We start from the raw sequence: 18,647 nt of genomic DNA, 5'->3' as shown, positions 1-18,647 counted from the left end.
AATAAATTCACCTAAAATTAACAGAAGTAGCTGTATTCCTTCTACATTGATAACTTTTTTTTTTTTAGCATGTTTTAATAGTCAACTTCATTGTCTAGCCTGGGACAAAACAATTCATCATTGAGCACTCAACAATTCTGCACACTGAGCTAAGTCTTTTTTTTTTTTTTAGTTACATTTTTTACATTTTCTTTACAAATGTAATACTTATGTACATTATATATTTTATTTCTACAATTGATGTACTTTACTGAAACTCTACAACTTTCACAGGGAATTCGCTGAAGTCTTTAGTAAATATGAATCATTCCTTTTAAAAAGAAATTCATATAAACAACCAACATACATCACTGCCCTTTGACATCTCTGTTAAGAATTTGGATCTGGAAGGGCTACTATAATAAATGTAAGAAAAAAGGCTTTACCTAATTGTACATTTCATTAAGAAATACCATCCCACATAGCTACATAAATTCACCGGCTTGCAATAAACAAAGCACCATACCGCTGCACAACTGGAAACGTGTATAAACCAATTTAAAGTTTACTAGTGAAACAGCTTCATCACTCCTAGCACTTTTAGACTGAAGTAAATCTGCAAAATTCTTTGAGATGTATACTTCTTTAGCTGTAAAGCTTCCAAAACAGTGCTGGTCACTGTATATTGTGAAGAACAAGCATCCACTTTCGTAACTTCCCATATGCTTCTCTTGGCCCATGCTTCTGTCTGAAGTCAGGATTTTTCTTCTATTTATTCCTTGTTCACTTACAAATCTGCTGTTGAATATTAAGTAAGAATTCATAATATGAGAAAGCTGCTTCTGTCCGATCCTCAATTAAATGCTGAAAAAAATCTGTTTTGGCAGGGTTCTCATCTCTGAAAGAAGAGAGGAAGGTATTTTAGTCCAAACATTGAGAAAAAAATGCACTGTAAATTCAAGCATAAGTTCTAATGAATTGCTTATTGTTCTTTGGAGTCTAGATTCAGTCCAAAGATACCAAAGTTTAGAAAAAACCCTAAAGTTTGTAATACACTACCAAACAGCAGCATCTTTTAAGAAGTATAAAATGGTAGAACAGTGGGTGAAATAGCATTTAATATACCTTGTAGAAACACAAAAAAGGAAACAAAAATTATTTTTAGAAGTTCACAAATATGCTGGTTGCAATGAATTCTGACAGTTAAATTAAATCCTGATAAAGATTAAAAGAAAAAATTGGAAAATTTACATCTCAATCCCCTCCCCAGTTTTTCTTATCTGGCAACAGAACAGGGAAGGTAAACATGTCAAAGACCTAGTATCTAAAATTATTACCCCAATAAAAATTTGCTGGGACACAGCAAATATTTGCTGGGGCACAGTTCTTTGTACCAGTATAGTACAGTGTGCAGTAAAGCCCTACTATTTACTATGGTCTTTCAGCACTACTCGCAATTCAAGCAGCAGCCACAATGCCAACAGCTGAAGAGCTTCACTCCTATGTTTAAACATTATTTATCTGAGTGAGAAAGTCATCATACTCTCTAAAATGTGATCTCCCCTCCAGCTCAGTAAACCGAGTACTCTAAAGACAAAAGAAATGTAAACTCAAGCATAAAGATTTTATAGAATTTAAAACTTCTTTAAGCAGGTCGTGGCTTGAAAAGGCTTGAGAAACTTGCCTCATCTGTCATAAATCAGCTGCTGAATGGAGCTTGGTAACAAATAGATACAATTGTTAAACCATCTACAGATTATTAACCTTACTTGAATTTTTTTTATATGTATGTATTGAAATTATAAAAGCTATACCAGAAATTAACCTCGTTAACCCCACTGATCATAAGGACATCCACTGCTTTAGTATATTCTTAAGAATATAAAAATATGCAACCAATTCCTACAAATAAAACTACTAGTAACTGAATTTGCACTAGATTCAAAGATGACCTTTGTTGCTAAGGAGTTTTAGATAACAGCACTATTATCAACTAGAAAGAGGATGTTATTCAGTTTCTTCCGGGCCAGATATTTCCACTTTTCATCAGTGTTAATTAGAAATTGTAAATACAAGTTGCCAATAATTACTCAGTATCTAACAGAAATACTTACTTTATTACTTGAAGAACTGGACTTAAAGGTCTACTGTCTCTAAGCCAAGATATAAAAGATCGTGTCCTTTCTGAAGAAAGTGCATCTACCTCAGGAAGCTGTGTCTGGTTGAAGGTAATTGAAAGAAGTCATCATCTTTTATTATCAAAACTATTTAAAAAAAAAAAAATAGATCCTGATAGTCGTAACATGACCCAGGCCACAATTTCTATTAAGAAATTACCAACCAAAGATTACATATACACATTTTTTCTTCAGCTTAAAGTACAAAAATTCAGTAATATCTGTTCCGTAGGAAGAAGTGCATCTTTAACTTAAACTGCCTTTTAAGTGCAAGAGATTTTAGAAAGCAAGCTCATTTAAAAAGTAATCTTTTCAAAATGATGCTTTTACAGTTTTCTTGCCTTTATCTTCCCCTGTCAATCAAGTTCCTACATGTCGAATTTTGCATCGCTGAAAAAATGAACAAAACATGAAGAAGTGAAATCTGAATTGTAAGCAAATTTCAACACAAAGATTATACTGGACTATTTGGTTGGGGACTGAGCTGAAAAAAATAGGATTAAAAAAACCTCGAGCCATTCACCAAGCTAAATATACCAACTCTTAGGCCAGTATAATCTTTTAAGACAATTAATATGACATAGAAGAATTGATTACAGATTTAAAAGTAGTTTCATTGCTACCTTTGTAGTCAATGAATGGAGGACACAATTTAAAAGCAAAGATAGCTTTTGTTTATGTTAGTTTTTTCTCTCATTTTCATTATTATAAATGCTATGTAACCACCGAAAAAAGTTATCATCCTTCCTTTAACCAAGTTCTTTCTGAAAACTCTATCAACTAATACTTACCACCAGCTGATCAGAGAGGACAATTTTAAATTGCTAATACAAGCAAAATACAAAACTCTGAGCAAGCAGTCCAATTTTATAATAGTCTTAAAGCTCACCACTCTTAACCTTTTCTTATAAATACCACTTGTTGCTTATTTTTCTCCTTCCTACTATGCAAGCTTTATAAGCAGAAAGTATCTTCCTACGTGTTTCTACAATGACTGACACATTTTTGGTACTATCTGAATATAACCATTGGGTTCTGAACTTTTCTAGACCCTTTTCTTAAAAGGGTCCATCCTTACCCACCACTTGTTGACATTTTGGAATCACTACCCACAGAAGAAGGGTCTTCTCTTTAATTGCTGCTCTGTTCATGCACAAGACTATAGGTACAGGTCATAACATAAAAACCACTCCACCACAACACACATCCAAGGGTCTTTGATGTTCTAATAGCTAAAAGCATTTCTTTTTAAGATTGACTCACGGATTGGAAGCTGAGCAAAACTTAACTCTCACCCTTTACTTATAGGCCTATAACATCATACCCTAGATTTCGTGTCTTACACCAGGTTCAGAGAACACAAGGCTTCTGAAAACCATGGTATCAATAAAATAACTCTAATCTTAACAATTAACACATCTCACTAGTTAATTTTTGTATTCATTCTATGAAATTCCATTCTATTCTTGTGAGCCCACAAGGATTTCCATAAAAATAATAAAAGCAGTCATGTCATCGAACAATTTTTTGGCATTCTACAAATGCCAAAATATACACCTCTACATTCTTTCCTTGAAAGCATTTGACAACTTCTATCTGTCTCCTATGAAGCTGGCAAGGGGTTAGAAGGTACCCAATAAAAAAACCCCTAATTTACAGTTAACGTAATTAAAAACTGAAAATGAGGAAAAAATAGATTAAATACAGAGTCCAAACATAAGCATTATACAGCACAGTCCATTAAAACACCTACCATTTTCTGTGGTACTGATGCATAGTTTGGGTATCCAAGGACATCTTTTATGAAGTTGTTACTACAGTTTTTTCCAATCCAAATGTAAAAAATCTGTAAGATATCAGAATCAGTTTTAGTAAAGGCCTTGCACACATTTTAAAGAAAGAGACAAGAGGTGATGTAATTGGAATAATACCAGAATAATACCTTTCATATAAATGAATGACTTGAGAGCTCCAGCTGCAATTCACATATACATCTCTATATTCATTAATTGTACGCTCACTTATTAATACATTGGTAGCATTTGGAATAAGATCATTATATGTCAAAAAAAATATAGGTAGAATGCAAATACTGAAAGAATGAGGATGCAGGACACATCTATATTGGAACAGTTAATGCAGTAACTTCCCATGTTACCTCCAAAAATGAAAACCCTAAAATTTTATGAAGTCACACCACTGTGTCAGTTACTGCACACTGACTTCCCAATCTAAACAAGTCATAGTAAAGCATCAATTATCAAAACACACTGTAGTAATTATTGCAGACATCTGGACAAAGAACCTAGTCTGGCACTCACACTCAGCCCCTGAGCTCATATAAGGTTTAAAGTACTTTCTAGACTGCAATTAGAGTAGCATAATGTTTTATTACATTATTTGAGTAGCATAATGCCTCATCCAATTAAGTGTGTTTTAGTGTCATTTCTACTAATACCTTAAACTGTATCTACAGATTTTGTTCACTCCCCACAGTTTCCTCACTCTTGCAACTCTTACATCACACAAACCACAAATCATAAAACCACTTATATTTGTGTGTAACTGAGAAGGTTCCTGCATCAATGAGAAGTGCTTTGTTAGAGACTTTAATTTAATTTAATAACCATTAAGAGAAATTTTGGAAAATGGAAATCCATTATTTCCAGGAAAAAACAACTTGATCTGAACTCTTGGTATATTCTGATCAGTCTAGCATGAAAAAAATTAACCTCTGAAGCCTTTCTATGCAACCTCAAAGACAGTCCTCTGATCAAAACATGAAAGCCTTTCACTGGAACACAGATTACTGCCAGGTTACCTGGAATGCTGATTCACTACACTGTTATTGTTGAGAGCTGACTGCTTTTAATAATTCAGCATGCATTGCTTTTTTTTAGGGGGGAAAAAAGGAATGTGTGAAGCTGGTAACTTACCGAACCACAATCCATAAGAAAAGCTCCTTCTCTTGTCAACTTCTCTGCAGACAACTTCTGAAGAGGTGGCTGAGGAACAACTCTGTCATTTACATGTATTGTACTCTGTAACAAAAAAACAGTACTCAATAACACTAGAATATAAATAAATCCTATTTTTTATCTTAACCAGGTAAAATGAAACAGGAAAAAACACTGTTAATCTCTAGTAGAATTTTGAGGATTCTCATGTAACAAAATGCCATGTTAAACCTAAAATGATTGTGTACATCAAACAACTCTAGAATGTTACTTTAAACCTAACGGCTACTTTATTACCTAAAAAAGAATAATGCAAGTTCATTTAAGTTGTGTATGTAACATTTCTCATGCTATAGATGCCAAACGTTCAGAAGAATTCTAGTGTTGACACTTAAATTTTCTACAAACAACCTCCATAGATTTTTTCATTGCATTCAACTTCAATAGAAGTGTTGCAAGAGCAGAAAAACATCAAATTCTGCTCCCTAAGGGTTCACTCTTTTACTGCATTCAAGTAACAGAAAGTCCCTTGATTTAAAATCCTGCCTGAAGCGATACATGGGTTTGTCCATAGAGTACTATGACTGATCTGATTAAACAATCTGGCTGTTAGCAATAACACCATTAAAAAATAACCCTCCCTTCCTACGAAGCAATAAAAACAAAAACAATACTCCCCCCCAGTATTTTCAGATTAAAGCTGCTTCTCCCTCCAATACAAAAATAGGCTGAACATCTATTAAGAATCTGTGAAGCATTCTGCAAATAATGTAGGGAAAAAATAGTCTAAAGACTAAGCACATGTCCACATGGTAAAAGATTATTAAAAACAATCACTATTTTAAAAATTTCATATCCTAAACCTATAGATTAGATGCTTTTGGGGATTTATACATAACAATGAATATCAAGCTACTGATTTCCACTTTGGAAAGTTCCAGGCTTTACTCAATGCTCTCAAGAATAAAGTGTTAAAAGAAAACCAGCAAAAATGTTAAAAAAAATTTCTGTAATACATATCATAGAGTTTTCTAAAGAAACAAGAAATTGAAGAACAGCCTCTGTCACAAATAGTTTAAACTGAAGTAGTACTAAATAGCAGATAGCACCCTGTTATATGATTTAAAATGTGGTTTGTCAATTAATTTCAGTAGGTTAAATAAGCCCTATTTTCTGTATTATTCTACTCTAAATAACTGATCTGAAATCCTTTGCTAATAAAACTGGATCTCCCAGAGACACTGCTGGTTCTTCACAGCACTCGCACACTGAATATAGCGTTTCAGCATAAGTTCCACAAAAAGCTTAATAAGGTTAGTTGAAGAAGTTGGCCTCTCAAACACTGGGAGTGGGGAGGAAATATAAAAAGACTAATCAATTCCACTGAAAAACACTGAGTTCAGACTCGCATATGTGAGTTTATGAAATACCTTAAAAGAAACTGAGACTATAAATAGCTCACAGGTTGTGCTGAACAATACCAACTGCCAGAGAAACTACTGAAGTTACCATATAATCTTGTATGACACTTAAAAACAAACTCCTACATATACTTTTCCAAAGCTAATGACTAACAAGCTCATGAAAACTTACTTAAAAAAACCAAGTTATTTTTGCAATTACAACTAACTTTGACCTTAAATAAAATCCAATCTTACTTCTGTTAAAAAATGCATACATTTCCTAGGCTACCTCTCTAAAAGGCGAACCAATAAAACCTGGTTTCGTACATGAAGTACTTCCTCAATCTGATCATGACCATCTAGAAGTACAACTCTGTTTCATCCACATCAGTCTGAGAAACCACTGAAAGTTTGTTAATCCAAGCAACTTTTACCTGGTTTAAGTATACAAAACCTAGAATCCTCCACCAAATCTACCTCACCCATTTCCCCCAGGCAGTTCTAAAACACAAAACCACACTGGAGATTTTTCCAATACATACAATCTTATCTGCTTTCTTCGTATAATAGAAAAACATGGAATTATTGTGGTCACTTAACAAGGTGAAGTAAACCCACAGTTCTGCTCATAACACAGTACTGTACTTGCAACTCAGAACTTGAAAATGAATGTTTTTCTTGATATTTTTTTTTATAACTTATGGAAAATGTTCAGTTTATATTACAATAACAGCTTTATTTAAATTATTGCAGCACATCAGGTTTAACAGACCATTAAAACTAGAAAATGTTATAAAACAGGCTTCATACATTACCTCATCAATCAACTTGTCTATTCTGTACAAGTTGGGATGTATCATTTTCATCAAATGAACAAGAGGCTGGCTCTTCATCTGGCACATTGCATATACGCGATCATCCAAGCGTGTACTCGTGCCTGTTCTAAATGCTTTCTGTAAAAGAACAGTGTTGTTACTCAAATAAGTCCTGTATTTTATGTCACATCTAAACAGTGTATTTCAGATTTTTTGAAATTTTTTTTGTCAAGCAAAGATGGCAAAGCTTTTGTAAACTAATGTATCTTGAGGTACATTAGAATCTTAATCAAATACAACTTGAATACAATACCTTTTAAAACTTAATCTGTTCTCCCTTTTTATTGATGAAGGACAACAAAAAAATTTCCCCCACGCACTTTCTGTAAAATTTTTATGTGACTGGGCCAGCATTTCTCATCTTTATTCTTGACAAATGTTACTGGCCTGTGAAACTCACCAATGCAAGATAGCATGGAAAGATATGAGCCTAGAAGAGTTCAAAAAAGATAATTCTGTGGATAAGATTAACTCTGATTTTATAATGGTAAGAATTAAATGTTAAGGAAAAGCTTTGAAAGGGAAATATACTTTCATGTCTTATAGCAGAAACTAGGCTCTCATAGGATAAAATTTATGTTGTAACTCTTTCCTACTGGATTTTTCAGATCTCCTTTAGAAGCAATCAGTAAACAATTGCTGTGAGAAGCAACACAATGGAGAAAGCACCATATTCTGATTCAATGGCGAATATTCCTGTAATTGAAGTTCACATTCACTTCTACAACAAAGCTAAGTACATCAGTCCTCTTCTCCTTGGCTGCCACAAGCATTTTGGTTTTATTTTCACTGTAAAAGAAAATAACACAAAATCTAAAAAATTCAAAACCAAGCATACCATTAAACTGTTCAGGCACTAATCATTTAAAATAAGCTAACAGTCATCTTTTCTGTGAAAGTCCTGTAAGCTTGAAGAGACTAACCCAATTTTCATAATTTTAGTAAAGTGCAGGCATTGCTTGACCTAGAGCTGAAGAATTCCTCAAATTGAACAATGAATTAAATATCAAACATTAACCCACTAGATTATACATACCTGTTTGAGAAGGGCCAAAATATACAGTGGAAACAGTTTGAGGGAATTTGGTGCTATCAACATGGACTGCTGCAGATTTGAGGCAGTTGACATATATGCTGCCAAGGAGTCTACCACAGCATTAACTAAGGCATCTCTTGCATCCGAAAGACTAGATGAAACTGAGCGATCCACAGCTGTTGGGTTAGAAGGATACAAGAAGTTACTAGAGTTGGCCTCATTCATTCCCTTGAGTTTCAAAAATAGTTGTGCTTTTGGGTGATATTTTAAGATTTAAAAAAAACCCCCAAAACAAAAAAACACAAACCCACACCTGTGGTCCTAACTTTTTTTAGGAGTAAATGAGACTATTGCCCATACAGAAAGTCACTTTCATGATGCTTAAAAAAATACAGTGTGGCTGATCTTAGCTCCCTAGTTCCTACTCTTATTAGAGAATTAAAAAAAAAATGTTTAAAGCTGTGGTATATACTTGAGACTAAATATAAATCCTGTTTTAAGCCTTATACAAATAACTTGGCTATTGATGAAACTCTCTGCTGTCCTACCTCCAAGATAAGATTTGCAGCAATTCCCCCCCCCCCCCCCCAAGAAATTTCTTCCATTACTTCAGTAGCGTAATTATAATTAGTGTAAATGAAGCTTCACCTTTCTCTGCTGAGAAAGGGCTGCAAATCCTTTGGTTGGAGGAAGCCACCTGCTGGACTGAATGCACTTTTGAGATACAGAAGTACTATTTATTTCTTCTAATTTATTTGACTATTAATATACAACATAGCATATACTGAAATGCTGCACAGAAGCATACACATTCAATGGCAGAGATCAGTCTGTGAAACAGCTACTTATGACCCACAATTAGGGTTAAGTAAGAATCCTCAAACCCAGCAACAACAGGATAGAAGCACAGAAAACTGATCCATATCTCAGACTTACAGACATATCTTACACTGTTGTCATAAGTTCCCTTTTAGTCTCCAGCAACTCACTGCACTGAATCACTCTGTGTCTTAAGTAATCCTAGAATGCTAAAGTTTGAGATAACAACCATGATGATACAAAAATGGGAGTTTTGATCCAGGTGTGTTATGATTCTCTGTCCTTCAATAAACTCTAGGGAACAATGTAAGAAGGCTCCTTTTAAAAGACTAAGGTCAACTAAGTATTCAGACTAAGGAATGTTTCCATTAACAGTCTTGGTATAACTTCGATTTTGTCATCTTTTGTATTCTCAGGCTTCAGTGTGCTCCACTCCAACCTTTTTCTACAATACTCAGGCTTCATTCACTACTTCATTTAAAATTTGGCAAAATTGAGAACATACAAAAAGAGATTTGAATCTTCCTGGTCTGTACTCACCCATGTTTGCTAAGAGGCATACAACTGCTTGTACATCCGCTCCTGCATATACATCAGCCAGTGAACTTACTACAGGCAAGCAAAGTGTGTGCACTCGAATTCGACGTTCACCTAATAAAAGGAAGTAGAAACCATTATGCAATATCTCCTGGTAGAGGTATACAAATTCAGTCATTACAGCATATCTTTCTCTCATCAAAGATGCACCCATTTTACCCTGTTCAAATTCTGCAATGCTCTAAAGCATTCAACTTCTGAATCAGCACAAGTTCATAACACAAACTAGCTTATAACATCCACAATGAGTGTCTTAATCCTACAAATGAAGTACATTGACTACCGTCCCAAAATTCTGTGGCACATTCCACAACAGAAAGTAGCTGCTATTCTTTATGTCCACCCAATGTACTACAAACTTGCTCCAATGCATCACGGGTCTGTGATTTTGGGCAAAGTGTGTGCCAAACGTATTATTGCTTGTAACAACAGTATGCCTTTTAAATAAAGGAATCTTGCTGAATCAGCTCTATGTAAGATGGAGATAAATTACATTTTCCCATCAAAATAGAATTTATAAAGATTTACGTTATGTGATTAACTGCCAAGTAGGCTCACTAGCTTTAACAAGATTCTCTTAGGGTATGGAGAACAACAAAAGGCTGTGGAACTAACCATACAAACATTATGTTAGAAAAGGAAACAAAAAGCCCAGTGGCCAATTCATTTGAATTTATTTACCTTTGCTGGAAGTATACAGAAGAGCTGTTTGAAAACAAACCAAAGATGTGTCAGTCAGACTTTCCTCGATGGACATTTGTACTGCAAATCCAGCGTCGGGATTGACATTGGCAAGGGACAATAAATCAGTAGATCGTACAAAAAAGTTCCCATGAAAAGTGTGTATTGAAAGACCTAGAAGCAGATTAAATAGTACAGAGTGAGGTCAAAACAGCATGGAAACCTCCTATCAATAATTAAAACCCACAGCCCTCCAGCTGTGTCTGAAAAACAGTAAAAATACTTATTCTAACTACTACGCAGAATCAATTATGTGAATCATTAGACATTTCACAGCATGAACCTGTAGATTTCACATTCAGTTACGAACACTCCAAACTGAATGATGCCCTTATACTACACATCAACTTAGTTGAAGTGAGATGGTGCCATCTTAAGTAAAAACCAAAACAAAATACCAAATGGCAAAAGCTAACGTAACTTACATAAGGAAAGCAACTATCTTACTCTTCAGTGAAAGAAATAACCTGAAATCTAATGTTGCTAAAGACTACGCACATTCAAAGTGATAGTTAACACGCTTACATCAACTTTTCCATACAAATCAGTATTTAAAACATACCTTTTGTACATCTTATGCGCATAACTGCTTCAAATCCAATCTTTCTTGTAAGGTATCTTTTAAGGTCTTTTTGCAACTTTTCGGCCTGAGCAGGATTATGGCTGCGATGGAAAGATGGATAGTAATAGATGCATCCAGCAGAATACTTGGACATGCAAGCTGTGAAGGAAGAAAAGATATCGTTAAGAGGTAAAACCGTAACATGAAGTCAGGACACAAAAATTGTGTCCAATCTTCTGCAAGTCACATCTATGTTCATCTTTTTCTTGATATGACCCCCATCTGTAAGACAACTAGAACCAGCCCAGACTCAGGCCACTGAAGACAGTGATGAGTCACCCCAATACACAATTATCTAATTACACACTTACTTCAAGAAGCATGCTACCTATGGCAACTAAGACAGGAGTGCATGCAGAAATATTTAATGGTGTAGAGGCAAAATTAAGTGTGTGCAGAGACAAATCTTGGTTTAATAGTGAAAGATGAGAACTCTCTTCTACCCCTATGATTAAACTTTATTAATTCCTTCCCATCTGGCTGTTCCCTGTTCTTGAGCAGGAGACTATCTTCTTGTTTAAAACTGAAATCCCAGAATGAATTGTCTGATACCACCAATCCAATACTTCAGTTCTTTACTGCTATCAACTTGTCCTGGTTTTGCCTAGGATAGAATTAATTTTTTTCCAGTAGCTGGTATAGTGTTGTCTTTTGGATTTAGTATGAGAATAATGCTGATAACACACTGATGTTTTCAGTTATTGCCAAGTAATGTTTAGACCAAATCAAGGATCCTTCAGCTTCTCACGTCCAGCCAGCAAGAAGGCTGGAGGGGCACAAGAAGTTGGGAGGGGACACAACCAGGACAGCTGACCCAAACTGGCCAAGGAGTATTCCATACCATGTAACATCATGCCCAGTATATAAACTGGGGGGAGTTGGCCTGGGGAGGATCACTGCTCAGGAACTAACTGGGCATCGGTTGGCGAGTGGCGAGCAATTGCATTGTGCATCACCTGTTTTGTATATTCAAATTCTTTTATTATGCTTATTATCACTTTATTATTGTTATTGTTATCATTATTATTTTCTTCCTTTCTGTCCTATTAAACTGTTCTTATCTCGACACACAGGTTTTACTTTTTTTTGCCCCCCAATTCTGTCCCCCATCCCACTGGGTGGGAGGGGAAGTGAGTGAGGGGCTGAGTGGTGCTTAGTTGCTGGCTGAGGTGAAACCATGACACAACTTCAAAGTCAATTTGTTTGCAGCATTAGCTGCATTTACAAAAATGCAAGAAGATTTACATGATTTAAGAATTCCTGAAGTAGCCTGTGCTTCTGAAGACAGACAACAGTGTGGAAAGAGTGAATGCATGCATTAGGTACTGCTTACCAAGAGAAGCTAGATCGGAATATTGTGAACTTAAGAGAAATAAATCCACAGCAGTCTGCTGGCCTGAACAGTCCAGTGCCAACTTCTTATAAAAATCTGTTGCTGGACCAAGATGCTGGACCACCTTTGGTGAATAAATTATACAAGAAAGAGTTAAGACAACAATTATGCTCTCTTAAGACTGCAGTAGCCAAGTATCATAAGGAAGTTTCCTTTAAGCAATACCTTATAGGCCTTTCTACCTGCAGAAACTGTTTTCCTTATGTTCCATATTCTTTTAGTTTGTATTTACAAGCAGTTATGATCCTACTTTCAAGGAAGTTTACATTCTCATACAAATAAACATTCATGTAACTATGTAACACTTACCTGATGCTGTAAACTACAAGGCCATAAAAATAATAAGAAATCATGTTTTAGGTCTACAATTTAATATATCCATGCTTTGGTTCAAAACTCAGGATTAACTGAGTCAGAGATATTTGCAGCTTCTTTTGCTTTCCAAGAAAAGCTATGGACCAAAGGCCCAAAAGACAGCTCATGCATTTCGAAACAATACCACACATACATGTATAAACTAGTGATCTTCAATACACAAACATAAACACTGAATAATTAAAATTTAGTGAATCGGTATAAACAAAAAACAAGAGTTGATCTGCAGAACTATGCAAGTCAGAAAGACATGGCCAGTCCCTAGTCTCCCGAGATGAATATTGAAGTTTTTGTACCTTTGTGCTTGACCTTTGATTGGGATCTTCTCTGGAATGCAGAAGCCCCGCTCCCAAAGATGGTAACTGAGTTTGAAACACAGATATCCGACCACCCGTTGGAGACATCAGTTTGAATGCAGCCTGAAGAGCAGGGCCCAACGCACTGTGTGTTTCTCTTGTATTGGTGAACATATTTGGTAATGCATTCAATAGATCTTTTATCAGCTGCAGAACAGATTGAAAGGTATTTATAAGATTTTGCAAGCTTGAGATTTTCTGCTCTTCCTAAAAAAAGCTGTATTGCTGTAACTGAAGTGGAACAATCAGTACCAAATATTTCAGCTTTGTTTTCCTTAGTGTGTTGAAACAAAGTCATAATTTTAAACACTATGATGCATCAAACAAACAACATGTAATACTTCTATAATTAAGAAGTAGCACTGGAATTAAATATTAGAGAGATAGGCTTGAATTCAAAGTTTAAAAGGAACCTCTATTCTGAATATTTAACTCTTTAAATTTAATGATATATTTTGAGCAATCATACCTCTTTGCTTTCATGGAGATTTACAAGTAAACTGTCTGGGGTAGGTAGGAAAATATCTGTAGGGAGAACAGAAAAAAGCATTTTATTAAAGAAAAAAAATAACATTAAAGTAGAACAAAACATTTCACTGCCCACTGCTACACGTATGATGAAATAGTCTACTTTTCTGATACATATATTAGAGAGAATAATACAGTCTGTACAAAGCTTGTTTTATTCAACCCAAAATTAACATCTGAATTTCAATTTTTAAACACCACCTACTCTGTAGTTAGTGTAAGATTATTTTTTAAAAATATATTCCCGATACATTCAATAAAATTGACCCAATACAAAAATATTTGAGAGATTCTAATCTTTCTTCTGGGGAAAAAAAAGTAGCTTCTCAAAAATTTAGTTTCCATTTTCTTTTTACTTACCATCAATATCTGAGACAATCAGCATCTGAGGCTGAGATAAACCTTCTTGCAAGTTGTAAAACTGAACAGTGCTGTCAAACGTTATGAACCCTATTCTGGTTCTTGAGTCTCCAGGCAGCCTGAAGCATTAAAAAATAAACCATTAAGCCCTAAATTTCTCTCTCGAGACACATACATACACACAGCTCCTGCTGATGTTAGCAGAAACTCAGCTCACATATACAGGGGTGAAGGGAGAATAAAAGAAAGGACATCTGAAACATGAATACAAGTAATATTTCTTCAGTATTTTCTGAAAAGCTGGGATAATGATACAGCTTAAAAGACTAAGTGTTACAGATAAGCACTCACTAATATATTGATGTTTTGTTCCAAGAGAGAACTTAGTAGATTCATTTAAACATTACACTGACACATGAATGAAGGCAGCCTTCTCAGTTCTTCAACAGAAAATGGTGCATTCTGCTCTTTCGTAATTAAAAACTTCATTTACTAATGTAGTTACAGAGTACTTACAGCTCTAAACCAAAATCCATTGTCTCTACAATGCAACATACTTATTTCTCGTGTGGACCACATTCCTATGTATGGCATTAAAAATACGAAAAGAAAAACTAAACGGGATTTCTCAAATAAAATATAAAACAGCAGCAAGTGCTGAAAACCATGACAGTGAACAAAAGCAATAGAGGCAAATACTGTTTTTACCATCTGTGTATATAAATTAACTGGATGTACTAATTTTCCTATAGACTTTGCATGGGATTTTATGAATTTTCCTAAAATAATTTAGGATGTTTCTGAGAATCTGTTGACAAAATACCTGTAAAGGTCTGAACAAAAAAAAAAGACTAAATGTCAGTGAAGAATTTTATTGTACATGCTGGTGTCTTTATCAGAAATTAAAATCAAGTTTCCTATGAAAAACTTGTAGAAAACAATTTTCAGAGTGAAGCCTCCACAGATTGCAAATTAGTTTTCAAAAGACATGGACGTAGTGAAGTTTATTAACCCTCACTCAAAAAGCACCACCAACAATCCCATAAATGCTGTTCCAGTGCAAAAAGTAGCACAGGTAGATCTAGATAACTGTGATCTAAAAAAAACAAACTGACAACACAATTCACCTAGGCAGTCTCACAGTAGTGGTTACAACATTCCAGTACACAGCACCTCAGCTGTTTCAGCACAAGAACCAGCCAATTTAATCTCTGTAATTTAGTTATTTTTGTTGGTGTTGGCAGGGGGGAAGAGTGCACTGTATAGATGTTTGTACAATCAACATGTTATTAGAAGTTAATGGCTAAATATTCTTTGCAGATAAACAAGTAAATTATTTGCAGATCCACCTTTAATCACATGCAGGGAAGACAGCTCTCATCATATAAATTGCTTCAACAGCTGTTTTGGGGGGGGGGCTGGGGGGGGTTTTCTTTGCTTGGTTGGTGGTTGAGTTGAGGTTTTTTGGTTGGTGGTTTTGTGTTTTTTTTTTTTTTTTTTTTAGACATGTAAGTTGCATTTCAGAATCTCAGGCAACAGAACTTCTGTCCTTTAGGGACAGAATGTTTAAACACTATATGCAAGTTTTCTGCAAAACTGTAGGTTAGTACTGTTCATAATAACACATTAGCTAATTTGAAAAGGTTATTTATATTCTTACTTGTCTAGGTTTTCCAACAATGACTGGCAAACTATTGTCAAATATCCAGCCTCCACTGCATTGTGAGACACATCTAAAACAAATAAATATACCGCAGGCTGAGGAGGACGAAGCTACAAAGTAAAAAATAAAAATAAAAAAATTTTCAAAAATCATATTTAAAGAAATGTTAAAAATGATTAGTCATTAGACAGGGAAGTAGGAAAAGGGAATACTTAGAAAAATGCAAGGTATACCTTATGCAATAAAACTGATTTACTAATTAAGAGTCATGCGGATAGACTTAACCACAATTCCCAGTGGTTAGTAATTCCCATTTGTAATAAGCATACAATTTTATGCTTCAGAAGAGAAATCAGATGTTTTAGTTTCTCCTTCCAACAGTCAACTCAAACATGACTCTCTGATGCCAGATACAGAATTCACTCTTCAAAACACCATTGTTCCATTGTTCTTTCAGTATGTGGACAATGAGGTCCACTAAACAGGGTAAAAATATTCTACCTACATCCTTTTCCCAACGATATAACAAGCTGTACTTATTCATTTTGTTCATTGCCAAATGTCTTGGCCACAGTGTTTCAATGCAAAGACAAGAGAACAATTTATTTTTGCTGTTGATAATAATGTCATTATGAACAGGGCCTTTTCCCAGGCCTTGTTTATCTTTCTTGGAGACAAGACTACTATTGCAGCAATTGTAGGTTGACTCCTTGTTAGACTCGTTTCTGTCACAATTACTAACTAAAAATTTGAATAGCCTCTCAATATCTGCATTTGCCAGAACTCAAAATAAATACAAATTTTAACTATTCTTTGGTGTTAAGAGGACCTTCACAGGAAAATTAACACACAACACTGGAACAATATGCAACGTTAATTTCAAATGCATTTATATTAACATGCAATTGCTGCTGAAGTTACCAGGAAAACTTTTTTTACCATATAGTCTGAGGAAGCAATGAATTCCACTGTAGAATTTTGGACTTCTGGCCGTTTGTGAGGCTCTCCATAAGATCGTGTCAGAGGATTATACATAAATTCTTCAGGAACTATAAAAAAAAAAAATTTTTCCCCCCACAAAAAAAGTTTATATATTTGTCAGCAAATAAAAACCATTAAGGCAGCTACAAGCAAACTAACGCAGATGTATTTCAATTATCACTAACAACTGAAAAAAAATTCACAGTAAGGATACATAAAACGAAGGAACATTTCAAGTGTCTCAAGCAACATCAAAGTTAAATAACTGGAAACAAAAGGAGGTCTATTTTAAACAGCAATATATCCCCAACTTTAAAACACCAATGCAAATAGAGCATTTCACAACAATCTGTATTGTTTCTCATAACCCGTGGCCTGGATTGCAGACAGTTTTAGCTGTCATCATGTTTCCATTTGCATATTGCAACAGCAGTCAATGGATTAAGTTGATTTCATGATACAATTAATCAGGATAATATGATTACATTTTCTTCGTCTCCCAGAAAATTGCAAAACAACCTTTTGCTTCAGAAAACGCACAGCACATCTGACTTATGATCCAGAGATTTTAAAAAACTTTTTAAGAACACTGTCATCTTAATCTACATTTTAATCTAAAGTATCCCATGGACTGATATGATACAAATACTTGAAAGAGACTCTATAAATGCAAGCATGCCCTGCTACAAAAACTTACTTACCATCATTAACTCTATAGCACAGATTGCATTTCCACCTCCTTTGATCAATGAAAGAAACAAAAGGGTTGATATATGTCCTGCAGGATCTGCATCTCACTATTGTGCTTGATGTTATTACTGGTAATTGCTAAAAAGAAACAATGGAAAACTGTAACAAAAGTACGTAATACATTTTATGGAAAACATTACTGTGCAGTACAGTGTATAAAAGCTTCATAAGACTAGATATTCTATCATCTTTCCTTTTAGCTTATTTTCATACAGAGTAATTATGATGCCTATTAAAAATATCCTCCCTTTAAAATCAGAAGAAATAACATTTAATTATTGTCTTAGTCCAATCTCACAAATCAAGATGTAATAAGGTTTTTAAAAGAAATTACTTTAAATTACTGAGTTACAATAACACAGCTACTATAGTAAAAGGAATTACAAAAGACAGGACAACTTTTGGTGACTAAATATGACAGACAGCAAACCTTAAACAAAGAACCCACATTATATGAAAAGAAGTCATACCAGACAGTTATTCACCTTTTTACATAAATACAAATAAATTAGATGGAGAAGACTTGCTTAATAGTTATGAACACAGCTTCAATCCTACACTGCACTTACCTTCTATTAACAGCATTTACCATGCCAGTAATACATTCAACACAAGCACCTCTCTCCAAGAGAGCACTGTAAACATCTTTTCAAGAGGTATCTGATAGTTCTGAGCCCAACACAGAGTAGTAATTCAGAACTTCAGAGAACCACAGGCAAGCAAAGATTTCCAACAATAAGGAAAAAAGCAAAGGACTTGACCAAAGCTTTTCCCTTATGAATTTCAATGAAGTAGCAATTTCAAAGCTTTTTTTCCATCCTCCTAAGTCCCTGTCCAGGTTTTGGATGGGATAGAGTTAATTTTCTTTCCAGTAGCTGGTTAGTGTTACATTTTGAGTTCAGTACGAGAATAATGCCAATAACACACTGATGTTTTTAGTCATTGCTAAAAAGTGTTTAGACTAAGTCACGGATTTTTCAGCTTCTCATGCCCAGCCAGCAAGAAGGCTGGAGGGGCACAAGAAGTTGGGAGGGG

At 34.8% G+C, this 18,647-nt stretch overlaps 1 protein-coding gene across 2 annotated transcripts in view; it reads right to left on the bottom strand.

The window, feature by feature from the left end:
- Positions 1-39: 39 nt before the first annotated feature.
- SEC24B (SEC24 family member B) overlaps positions 40-18,647 on the bottom strand; it is a 47,682-nt gene continuing 29,074 nt past the window's right edge. For both annotated transcript variants that reach the window (XM_010586244.1, XM_010586245.1), the window contains 16 exons: positions 17,564-17,690; positions 16,821-16,930; positions 15,879-15,991; positions 14,219-14,337; positions 13,800-13,855; positions 13,271-13,477; positions 12,540-12,663; positions 11,147-11,305; positions 10,525-10,698; positions 9,787-9,897; positions 8,428-8,603; positions 7,332-7,469; positions 5,093-5,197; positions 3,910-4,002; positions 2,094-2,197; positions 40-877 (listed from right to left, as the gene is read on the bottom strand). In XM_010586244.1, coding sequence (XP_010584546.1) covers positions 763-877; positions 2,094-2,197; positions 3,910-4,002; positions 5,093-5,197; positions 7,332-7,469; positions 8,428-8,603; positions 9,787-9,897; positions 10,525-10,698; positions 11,147-11,305; positions 12,540-12,663; positions 13,271-13,477; positions 13,800-13,855; positions 14,219-14,337; positions 15,879-15,991; positions 16,821-16,930; positions 17,564-17,690 — 2,031 coding nt within the window. In that variant the 3' untranslated portion in view covers positions 40-762. The remainder of the gene's footprint in view (positions 878-2,093; positions 2,198-3,909; positions 4,003-5,092; positions 5,198-7,331; positions 7,470-8,427; positions 8,604-9,786; positions 9,898-10,524; positions 10,699-11,146; positions 11,306-12,539; positions 12,664-13,270; positions 13,478-13,799; positions 13,856-14,218; positions 14,338-15,878; positions 15,992-16,820; positions 16,931-17,563; positions 17,691-18,647) is intronic.

This window comes from Haliaeetus leucocephalus, unplaced genomic scaffold (assembly GCF_000737465.1).
Source record: "Haliaeetus leucocephalus isolate CR32 unplaced genomic scaffold, Haliaeetus_leucocephalus-4.0 Scaffold140, whole genome shotgun sequence".
In the NCBI taxonomy this organism is placed as follows: domain Eukaryota; kingdom Metazoa; phylum Chordata; class Aves; order Accipitriformes; family Accipitridae; genus Haliaeetus; species Haliaeetus leucocephalus.
The sequence above is the reverse complement of the archived record's forward strand: the minus strand, read 5'-3'. Positions and strand labels throughout refer to the sequence as shown.